Consider the following 12,140-nt stretch of genomic DNA (forward strand, 5'->3'; position numbering starts at 1 on the left):
GCATCTACCTCTCTGTAGCTAACCACACCTATACACTGTTCAATTACAGCATCTACCTCTCTGTAGCTAGCCACACCTATACACTGTTCAATTACAGCATCTACCTCTCTGTAGCTAGCCACACCTATACACTGTTCAATTACAGCATCTACCTCTCTGTCACTAATCACACCTATACATTGTCCAATTACAGCATCTACCTTTCTGTAGCTAGCCACACCTATACACTGTTCAATTACAACATCTACCCCTCTGTCACTAATCACACCTATACATTGTCCAATTACAACATCTACCTCTCTGTCACTAATCACACCTATACATTGTCCAATTACAACATCTACCTCTCTGTCACTAATCACACCTATACATTGTCCAATTACAACATCTACCTCTCTGTAGCTAGCCACACCTATACACTGTTCAATTACATCTACCCATCTGTTATTAATCACACCTATACATTTTTCAATTATAATGTTTACCTGTCTCACACCTATACATTGTTCAATTACATCTACCTGTCTGTCACTAATCACATTTAGACATCTCCCATTTATCACACTTATATTGCTGTAATCATACACACCAGTACATCTAATTACAATATCTACCTATCTATCATCACACACACACACACACATCATTATGTCTAAAACCATTTTAATAAAAACAGATTTTTTTCAATAAACACACCTAATATTGTAAAATTACTATTCATCTATCAAATATTTACTTATGTTTTCCCACAAAATAGTGCTTATCATTGCTTTATAGTTTGACATGAATACTATTTTTGTGGTAAGTCTAACTGTTCTATGATGTGTGACTATTATATCATTTCTTTTTTATATTCTTATGATCCTCTTGTGTATTGGTTCTTTTCTAAATGATGACTGGTATATTTTAAAGTATGGAATTAAGTCTTTTGGTTGGCCGGTAGATACAAATGCATGAGACATGCCTGTGTGGTGTTTTTATGTATTAAGGACCTCAGCATTAAAATGTCACAAGTTGGTTATTGAGCTACTTAAAGTTAGCAAAATAAGGGTCTTATAGTGCATCTTGATTTATCAGTATATTATAAGCATCACTGATTCAAATGTCCAGGTAGCATTAAGTAGTTTTTGTCATATTTTTTATGCTTACTAGGATCAACTCTTAACATTTCTACTACGAAGTGTGTTCTTTTCGTGGTCAGGATGTGAGAAAAAATCAAGATCCAAGTTAGATGACCATATAATATTCATTCTTATGCAGTCATGAAACAGATATATTTGCAGCAATTTTTATTTTTTTCGGTGGTCAGTTCAGTTTGCTAGTAATAAGAAATAATTGTATTCTTGATCATTGGTGGATACAACAATCAAACTGATAGCCCTGAGCAGCTTAAAGATTGTCACTGCTACTGTCTACATAGAAACAATTTTCCATTTCTTTTGATTTTCACAGTTCAACCAGTTCAATATCTATGCAAATGCTAGAAAAAAAAACAAGCACCTAACAAAAAGTAAATCTCAAACATAGGCATGCTAACTACAGACACATTTTCATATTTCTAAACTTCTCTTTATTTGTCATTAGAACAAAAGTTATTCAAAGAAAAACAACAAGTTTTTTCTGTTGAACCTTTTCCTATTATTTTTTTTACTAAACTCTCCTAAAATATAAACTTTTTGATAGAAAACATACCTACTTTCAATGCCACTTCAATACCTTTTCATTCAGTCAAAAATCATTGTAGTCAACATCTTTATCTTTTTACATCAACACTTTCACACACACCCAAATTCAGGTTTAGCACTCAGTGTTCTTTACAATACAAAATCGTATCAAGCGGTTCTTTTATATATATATGTGTGTGTGTGTGTGTGTGTGTGTGTGTGTGTGTGTGAGTGTGTGTGAGTGTGTGTGTGTAGTGTTTCAAAGACAAGTTTTTAACTCCATATGTGTTGCAACAAATGGGCTGGTTTATGCTCTTTATTACTACTTCAAGTGTAGTTGTATTTTTTCACAATAAAAAAGAAAAGAAAAACTGATTATCTGTGCATTAAGTTTATATTAATAATAAGTCAAAGCTCTTATATTTTTTACATATCATTTGTATCATGCTTTTCAAGGCTAGATACGTTTATTTTGACATTATTACCAAACCACATTCTATTTTATCAAACTATGAGCTTGGAGTCTATTAATATAACTGATATACTTGTACTGATTAGAAACTGTCAGAAAAACCTTCCACATTTCTTTATTATCTTATAAACTCTAAATCGATTTTTAACAATGTCATTATAAGTTTTCTTGCTCTAAATGAAATATTAATCAATTTTTAATGAATGATAACAAGCACTCCATTCCTTATATTTTAAATTGATATCTAATCAACTTTTGAAATTATCACTTCATGCCACTTTGAGTGCAACTTTTATTACTGAAAAAACTTAAAATATAGCTTTTGTCAACTTTCAAGATACTTTAATATAACAGTTGTTCCTTTTCTTCTTAACAATTACCACAAATGGACTTACTTTTTACCACTTTCCAAGAATGTGTCAAACTCCACTGACATCTTACAACAAAGGGCTTTCCTTTACAAAAAATATGAAACTTTAGGATAAAGCTTTTCAGGTAATGCGGTCAACTAAACACTGATCAAACAAACTGCACATGTATTGAACAAATTTTTCAATTCTAATTTACATGTGTTTTTTATACAATGAAAGTTTCAAGGAAATAAAAAATTAATAAATTCAATTAAAATGATAAGAACAGAGTGGATTATGATTTAAACTGGTAAAGATAAGAAATTCTACTTCCCTTTACTTTTAATGACTGCTATTTCTGTTCAAAGACACTAAATTTAAAATTGGTATTTTGTAACATAACTTTAGCAGCACCTTCAACATATGAGCTAAATGACTGAGCCAGAGGCCCCTGAGGTCTAAGCATAGTTATCTCTAATTTTAAAATGCTGGCCAGAAGGAGGACAACTAATTATCCATGAAACCACTCTCAGACAAACAGAAGAACTGATTTGCCTAATTAAAATTCCCCCAAAGCTGAAAGTGTTAAGCAATTTATGCTCAATAGCATATTGTAGCTCAAACTTTGAGCTTTGCGATTCACATTCTGGCAACTAGGGCATATCAGCCTAAATCTAAAATGTTAAATATGATTTTTCTATTTAATGTATATTGTCCAATATCTATCTAATTTGTTATTCCACTTCCCAACATTAAGTCACTGGATTTTTTGACAACCTTTTTTATATAATTTTATTCAGACCTTTGAGTACAGGTATTATTAAGGAATAACAATTAAACTTCAAGGTTCTGTTAAAAGGCAACTAATATTTCATGAGTTTCAAGGTTCTGTTCACTAATAATCAATATCCAATCAACTTTAACACTCCATTAAGAGATGATTAATAATAAACTACCTTTAATGCCATGTTAACAAATAACAACTAATTTAGCAATATTTATAAGTTCCCTCTACACATACTGAGTAGCTTTATTAAATCAGTGTTTCACTTTTCATTTGCCTCAAATATTCTTCAACTATAACTAAAAAGAATATTTATATACTGTAACTCCAATATTTCTTTTGGTAATTTAAAAGACGTGTTACTTAAAATTCTTTTGTTACATGATTTCATAATATTAAAAAAAACATACACTTAGTATTATTCACACAGTTCCTATCAACTTTTAAAAAGTTTCTAAACCAAGTCTATTTATATTTTCTATCCATCCCCTCTTTAAGACCTTTTAAATGTAAATAATAAAGAACCTGGATCATTATTCTTAGTGACCTTAATCATTTTTCCTAATGTGTTTTTAATCATTCTATTTGTGTTATGAATCTTAACCTCTTTCATCTTGACTTGATTTTTTAATTTCCAGACATTTTCCTCTACCATGCACTGAGCTATCCTAATTTTATGCTCCTTCTGTACTCTTTTGAAACTTTATCTAAAAATGTTCTAACACTACAACTATTGTACTCTCAACATTTAAATGTCATAAAAAGTGAAGAAATATCAAATCTGTAATTCTATACTTCATTGCATTTTCAACAACTTATTACTCGTTTTATACAGGACATAATAACTTTCTCACCTGTTGTGTGAAGATGAGCAGTTTGTGTTGATCAGATGACCGTCTGTTAACAAAAAGAAAGGTTACGTCAGTTCAACTTATATATATTTTATGATCTTATTTAAGTACACAACATCTTTATAATTTGAACAACAGAGATTTTAAAATATAAGTATGATAAATTAATCAAATATATATATATATATATATCAACAAGGATTCAACATGAAACAAGAAACAGTAGAAAGATCAAGGATTCATTTTTCTAATAAAGGGATGAGGGATAAACTAAAGATGTTTTAGTGTACTTCAATATCAATATTCTTTTTAAATACGTGAAGATATTGAGAAAGATCACAACTATATAATAATTTTGCATCAAAATATTTTTTTAATAAATATTAAACAAATATTTGCAATAAACTTCATTTAAACAAAAAGTTTGTGTAAAGTTAATAAATTAAATTATGTGTATTTAAGACTCATAATGTGGATTACTTAAGGTTTGAGTTAAAATACTGGAATCACACACCACATTAAAACTTGTATTGTTGACTTGCGTTATGGGTCTAAAGCTCACATTAAATACTGATTTTAGCAGAGTTTGGAATCCTAGCATTTATATAAAACTACTAGTGAAAGTACCCTGCTTCGCTCAATTTATTAGCTTGATAGTGTGCATATTCTGACCCCATTTCAGGATAAAAGTTTTTTTGCTAAACAACATGACATAAAAGCCATTGTTGGAACCCATTTTTACCGAAATGTGCTGCCATTTCTATATATTAGAAGTTGTTATATATGGAACCACTTCTTTTCTGTGTGTTTTTTCACTAGCTTGCCTCATTAAAAAGATGCTCACATGCATGCAACTGAATAAGATAATTAATACCCAGGTGCACACCCAGGTTCTTTCCTCTTGGGAGCTATGACAGTCACACATATACTGACACGCACGTACATGTCTGTCTGTGATTTCTGTTTGTAATATAAAGAATCACTTCTTTTCTATGTGGTTTTTCGCTAGATTGCTTCATTAAAAAGATCCACACACATGTGGATAAGTAATAATACCCAGGTGCATACCCTCAGGGTCCACTTAGTATGTGTGTAAAATTTCAGGTTTCTAGGTTCTTTACTCTTGGAGCTATGGTGATCACACACATATCTCCTTTTTATTATTATAGATCAACATTATTAAAATATTATATATCCACCTTCAAGATACACAGTCAGCACAAAATAATTCACTTATAAACATCAAATAAATAAAGAAGAGGTGTGGGGGGGGGGTCATTGCTGTCCACATTAATGGTGAGTAGACTCACAGGATGCAGGGTGTAAACACATCTATGCTCATAGGTCTGAAGGTTTATTATGGTTTGCAATACAAATATATGTTAACACTTGGACTGTCTCAAATTTATAGAAGTTGCAAAAAAAAATTGTCTACTGGGAATCGTGACCTTTCATTCGTATGAACTGGACAGTCATAAACCCAAAACATTAAATATGTGGATTCATTTAGAATAAAAATGAGAAAACTTACAATACTAAAACTAAGAAGTAACGAGACTGCAAACACAATGCTATTCTATATCTACCAGAGTATATTATAAATTGTATGCTTTGAATCAACAGTGATCAAGCTGCTAAAATCAAGAGCTAAATTGGAGTGGAACAGTCCGAAACAGAGTTCAGCCTCACAGTGATTCAAGCTATTGCCATTCCTGATCTTCTGATTGGAATGTTCAGATGGGTCAGAACAGGAAGTTCCATCTCTTTCAAAACCCCATTTCAACCACTGGCTAAAATTAAAATGATAGCTGATGTAAAAAAATGAATTAATTAAAGGCTCTGAAAATAGTTGGCACACATTTTAAGAACTTAAAATTCTCTTAGAATGCAAGTTATTTAGGTAATTCATAAAACTTATGAAAATATGCAAAGAAATTTAAAGCAACTTCAAACCTGCTTATCATGAAATTTATCAAGGAGTGTCTGGGGAAGTGGATGCCCAAGTAAAAAATGTTTTGAAAATTGAAATAAATCTCATGCATATTAATTAACAAATAATAAACAACAGATGTTTGTAATACACGAGTTGCTGACAACCACAGAGGTGCCAAACCTACTAAACACCTTTTGTAACTGGTAAACTCATGATGCTGACATAAGGTTTTGATGTTTAATCAAACACTACAATTGTTTAGAAAACGAATGTGCTTCACTTTCAATTAATCACATCTAGCGAGTTCAATTTACAAATCAAACAAGTACACAAGGCTTCATTTTTTTTTCTTCAATCTCAAATGAACTTCTAACAAACAATGAAAAAGTACGGGAAATGAGCGACTACAAATCATCACTTAGCAAGTTAAAATGAAAAATTCTGAAGAGTTGACAGGTATGTCAGTTACTGTAAATTTTCGAAACTCAGGTGTTGGGTACATGGGCGTCCGCAGGGGGGGGGGCAATAGGTACTTGCCTCCTGCAAAATGAAAAACATAATTTTTTATTTATTTATTCAAAATATATATATGAATTTACAAGATTTTTTTATTCACTTCACAATTTCACATTACTTATTACACTAAATTTTCAATTCTTATAAATGTCGCCAGGTCTATCAGCAGCTTTATTTAAAATCTCTAGATGCTTACCCTGTAGCGAAACATTAAAAAACGTCCCTACCACGGCGGTTTGTTGGATATTGGACAAAGCAATTCTCACTCAGGTCATCACAGAGACCGACTTGGTCTTGCCGACAGCCCCTGAGCCCTGACACAGTGTGATTGGGGTAAACCTGTTACCACCTACCGATGATATATGCAGCAGGTTATAAAAGAGACTGACGAAGTCTTGCAGACATTCTACTCTGCAGTATGGCTTAAACTAACCTTACAAATATTAAACCCATCAAATCGTCCCCTGATTTTGACTTTGCCCCATCCCCCTTCGGAAAATTTCTGCGGACGCCCAAGGTTGGGTATCTCAAGCAAACTAATTTCAAAGAGCATATGCATAAGTCACAATAACATAAGTTTTAGTTAGAACATGTTCGCTATACTTCGTATAATACATCGTTGGTGAGAGAGACACGTCACTAAACCTGATAAGGAGGAACAGTGATATTTAAACATTAACAACGCTGCAAAAAAATGAATAAACGAACCCCTATGGGTCGGCAACCCTTCAAAGATGCACTACAGGATTACAAATCTAAAATCAGGGATTCGATTCCCCTCGGTGGACACAGCAGATAGCCAGAGAGTCGCAGGTTGCCGATCCCTGCCCTAAAGTGTTGAAATCCGACATACAATGCACTGAAAATCCAACTATACTAAACAAAATATATACGATAAAATTCAAAATTAGTAGTAAATGTGCCTGCGTAGTTAAAAAGAATACAATAATTCACGCAAATATAAACTCCAAAGTAATATCAGGTTAGAAACGGGACATTATTACAGGAATGACTCGTAAGTTGAACTGATTGGCGAGGGAATAATCATTGTTACAAGTTTTATGAAAGACGTCAAGCAAAAGCACGCGGCAAATGAAGTGTTCTATCAAGCTGGATGAAGTAAACTAGAGTACAATGTAAAGGGCCCGGCATGGCCAGGTGGTTAGGGCGCTCGACTCGCAATCTGTTCGAGTTCTAATCCAAACATGCTCGCCCTTTCAGTCGTGTGGGTGTTATTAAGTGACAGTCAATCCCACTATTACTGTTTGTATTTGTCACATAAACAACAAATATATTTTATGTGTATTACAATTGTAACATTTATGACATGGTTTTACAAGCATATTGAACAAATGCAAATTCTATATAACAAATTTACGACAGTATGGAGTATGACGAAAAACTGGCATAGACCAGTACATCCAGAAATATGAAATAAAACGATTTTCATAAGCTACGTTTACTAACTTCATTCTTATAAAAATTCAAAGTTCTATTATTAAATAAAAGAATATTAATTAACATTTCCTGCTTCTACCAGGATTCGACATCACAAAGTCCTTGTAATCATGTCATTAAAATTAAACCTAGCTCTGAGTGGAAATAGTTCTCTATTTTTCTTAAGTGAAATTTATTTTCTTATTAGGCCATGGCCTCCTAATATTTAGACGGCCATGATTAGGCCTACAAGCTATAAAAAATGGCGAACTCGATATACATTAGTGGGTAGTACATTATTAAGAAAAATCAAAAAAAGGATCTAAAAACTGACGACCTGTTTAGGGCGCTCGACTCGCAATGTGCGGGTCACAGAATCGAAACTCAACGCCGAATTTGATCGTCCTTTCAGCCGTGGGACATTATATTTCATAATATTACAGTTAACTACACAATTCGTTGGTAATGAGTAATCCAAGGATTGGCGGTGGGTAATGTTGACTAGTTGTCTTCCCTCAACTGAAAATTAGGAATGACTAGCGCAGATAGCTCTCTAGCAGCTTTGCATGAAATTCAACAAAACAAACAAAATCATCAACACGATATATGATTGTGTGTTAATGTGGACACGTTAGTTTCACGTAAATCGAAGAATCTTCACTCATATGTTATACCAGCAGAAAGGCGGCCCTACGATGTGCTTCTCTGTCACGAAATTTCCCCTAACTTCTAACTGCATCTAGGCGAGAATTTTCATGTGTTTCTGTATTTCGGGTTTGTTCCTGGCTTCTCCTCACTCGATCTTGCATCATAACTTAGTGGGCAAGCCTATCTCTTTCTTTCTGTAACGTGCATCCTGAAGTTCCATTTTCCTTCTCAAAGTTTCAGACTTTCTCCGTGGTAAATCACTTTTCCGTTTGGCAATTTTTGGCATAGTGATTTTCAATGTTTTTCATCACTTTATACTCCTATATGAATAAAAAATACTTGTGTAACTTACGAAAATCGACTTACTACAAAATTCCTGCAAATTTGTATGCAACGAATTCTGTACGAAGGACTAGCGAATCCTTCGGTCACAGAAGAATTCTATTCATTGCGTCCGCTCGGATTCTCCAGCAGAATAAGACATTTTTCTTCTGAAATATCGCAATGATTCTCCACTAGGAAGCCTCACTTTGAAATTTTGCATTAAACTCACTTTACCACAATTTAGAACTTCATTAAGGAAGCGATTTAGGAAAAAAATGTTATAAAATAAGGTCATATTTTTTTAATTTTAGCGAGGGTCTATTTTATAACATTTTTCATTTTGGTGCAATTAGGAACTTCCTCTTATGGTGGTGAAAATGTGTGCGAAATTTCATCCAAATCGAACTTAAACTGTGGGAGGAGTTTAGTGGACAGACGGACATTAGCCTCTTAAAACACACACATACATACATACATATATATATATTGTTGCGTCAGCTAGGTCACGTGACTAGTGTCACGCCACGTTTCTAGAACTATCCTGTACCTTCGTGAATGCCCTAGCATTTACTAGATATATGTTAGTCTGGTATATATATAAGACGCTCACAACGTGATGGGAACAACAACAATGTGTGTAGGTAGTGAGTAATTGAACTGTAGTCAGAAAGTATTGTTGAAGTTAATGTTCTTGTTAAAACGTTTGTTATAGAGCGACTGTTGAAAATAAGTGTATCGGTAAAGTTATATTCAGAAAGAATAAACCAGTTTTATTAATTAAGGACTTGTGTCGCTAAAGTTTCGTCAGAACGAAGTTACGGAAAATTAATTCACAAACGGAGACGTAACAATATATATATATATATATATACAGATAGATTGAAGTTCACATGGTAGCACGAAGGTAGAATAACAATAGCATCATAGCACGATAGTTTAAGATCAAGTATCCAATAAGTTAATATACGAAAATGCTACAAAATATCACTTTAATCATATGCATCACAGTGACAATATATTTCGAAAATTTTTAAGTTTTTTATTTGTTATTATTAATACTTTATTGCACAAAAAGTTTTGTTTTTTATACTGAAAATTACGTAAACGTGATAGTTTGCAGGGTAAAGCAAAAAGTTAACCTGAAAAATTATTTCAAACAAAAACAAAATAAATTAATGCACTTAAGTTTTGGGAACGCTTTAATGAAATCGTGACCAAATGCTTTACATTTAATAATACAGTGTAGATAAAGGTTTTTACTAATTTATCAAACATAAAAAATATAGGTTTATGATGCAAGAGAGAGACTGTCGTTAAATTCAAAGTAATCTGAACTTTGAGTGGTAATGTTCTGGAGCTGTGGGCGTTTCTGTCATTACTGATAGCTTTGAGATCACGTTTAGGGACAAAATTATGAGTTTTACTTTTAAATAATGGAGCGTTTGCTGTGATGATCGTTTACAAACAAAATGATGTATGTTTCAGTTTGTTTTTAATTCTCTGGCGAGGCAAAGTCACGATTATCATATTACGAGAGATTATAATTTCCTATACATGTTATATAAAACCACATAAATTATTCTAATTCTACATTAAACACCTAATCCAGCGATCCTAAAACTTTACTAACCCAAGAGCCCCCCCCCCCACCATAGTCTTTCGAAGTTTTCTGTTTTGAAAAAAAAAAAAAAAATGAAAAGCTGTATTCCAAAAGTAAACGTTTTAATTCATATTGATAAAATGTTTAGAAAACCGGCCTTTATACTCCATATATATACGTGCGTGTGTGTGTGTGAACTTTTTTATTTTAACCAACTTTTCGCCTTTGGGCTTCATCAGGGTTAACATATATAAATGTGTATATTAACCTTTATACAGCCGCAAAGGCGAAACGTTGATTCAAATAAAAATATTTATTTTATATATATCTGGAGTATAAAGGTGGTTTTTCTAAACTCTTTATCAAAATGTGTAAATCCTTACAGTACGCACTACAAGTTTTAATTCATACAAATTTAATTCCACAAAAATATTTTTTATTTTATAAATCATATTTTTGCGAATATTTTTATGAAATTTCTGACACGAGTTTAGCGGGCCTTAGTTTGAGAAACGCTGACCTAATCTCGTACTGTGGTATACGTGAAGTATTACAATTCAGTTTTAAAACAGGGAAAATATGAAAGATTATTCAATCTCACCAAAACGAAAAGGTATTGGTATTATACTCATAGCGAAGTAAATTTTAAACATTATAATGCTAAAATTCTAACAAGACGTTTTAAGAAACATTTTACTTGAATGAGTAAATGCACAAGGTGGCTAATAAATATAAGGTGATGAAGCCGAGATACCTATAAGCGTCGCGACATGCCAAGTCAGTCTCTCTAAGCTTAATACTAATAGTCTAATAGTCAACGTAATAGCGACAAAATCTGATAACATCACACTCCTCACTATAATACTAATAGGATTATGTGCGTGTGTATGACTGCTGAACGGAACTGTATTGTGAACACGGACTAATAGTGCGATTATAAACAAGCGAAGCTTGTGAACATATACGACTTAATATTACCCCATGAATTGAACACTGCACGAAAAGGGTATGTTAATTAAAATTGTGGAGAACGTACAAAATTTAACATATTGTGAGTGTGAGTACTGTAACAACGTAACAAGGGTTATTACCTAGGATTCCGTAATAGCGCAAACAAAATATCAATTCCTGAGGGATGAAGTGGTCAACGCTGAACATGACCATCCTGGTCCAAAACATGGACCGAATCCCAAGAAGATCATGTCACTGCAACAAGCCAGCAAGGTGTCATTTATATTGTTCACAAAAAATTAAAATCTTACTTTACATTAATGATAGTTAAATTTTCTATTTACTACAATAATAGTCAAAACGTAGAGTACTAGTTTTCCTTAAAAATATGAATTTTTACACAGGAAGGTTCAAACCAGGCCTGTCCTCATCAAATCCGGACGTATGGTCGCCAAGCAAATACAGCTGTGTGGATGTAGTTGTCATTATACACCATTATGATGTCTATTAGTTATAACTAGTGTCAAGTTTTGCTACCTCGAACTGGAGGTGTTAATTGTGCCTAAAATAAAGAAAAAAATTATGAAAGAATAGACCATTCCAAGCATTT

The 12,140-nt window shown here is 32.7% G+C and overlaps 1 protein-coding gene across 1 annotated transcript in view; it reads right to left on the reverse strand.

Annotated features, from left to right (window-relative positions):
- Nucleotides 1-12,140, reverse strand: part of LOC106460923 (fringe glycosyltransferase-like) — a 49,106-nt gene that overhangs the window by 20,050 nt on the left and 16,916 nt on the right. Inside the window, exons 3-4 of the mRNA XM_022387730.1 lie at nt 4,125-4,167; nt 2,532-2,591 (exon numbers count right to left, since the gene is read on the reverse strand). Of these exons, the coding sequence (XP_022243438.1) occupies nt 2,532-2,591; nt 4,125-4,167 (103 nt within the window). The remainder of the gene's footprint in view (nt 1-2,531; nt 2,592-4,124; nt 4,168-12,140) is intronic.

This window comes from Limulus polyphemus, unplaced genomic scaffold (assembly GCF_000517525.1).
Source record: "Limulus polyphemus unplaced genomic scaffold, Limulus_polyphemus-2.1.2 Scaffold864, whole genome shotgun sequence".
Taxonomy (NCBI): Eukaryota; Metazoa; Arthropoda; class Merostomata; order Xiphosura; family Limulidae; genus Limulus; species Limulus polyphemus.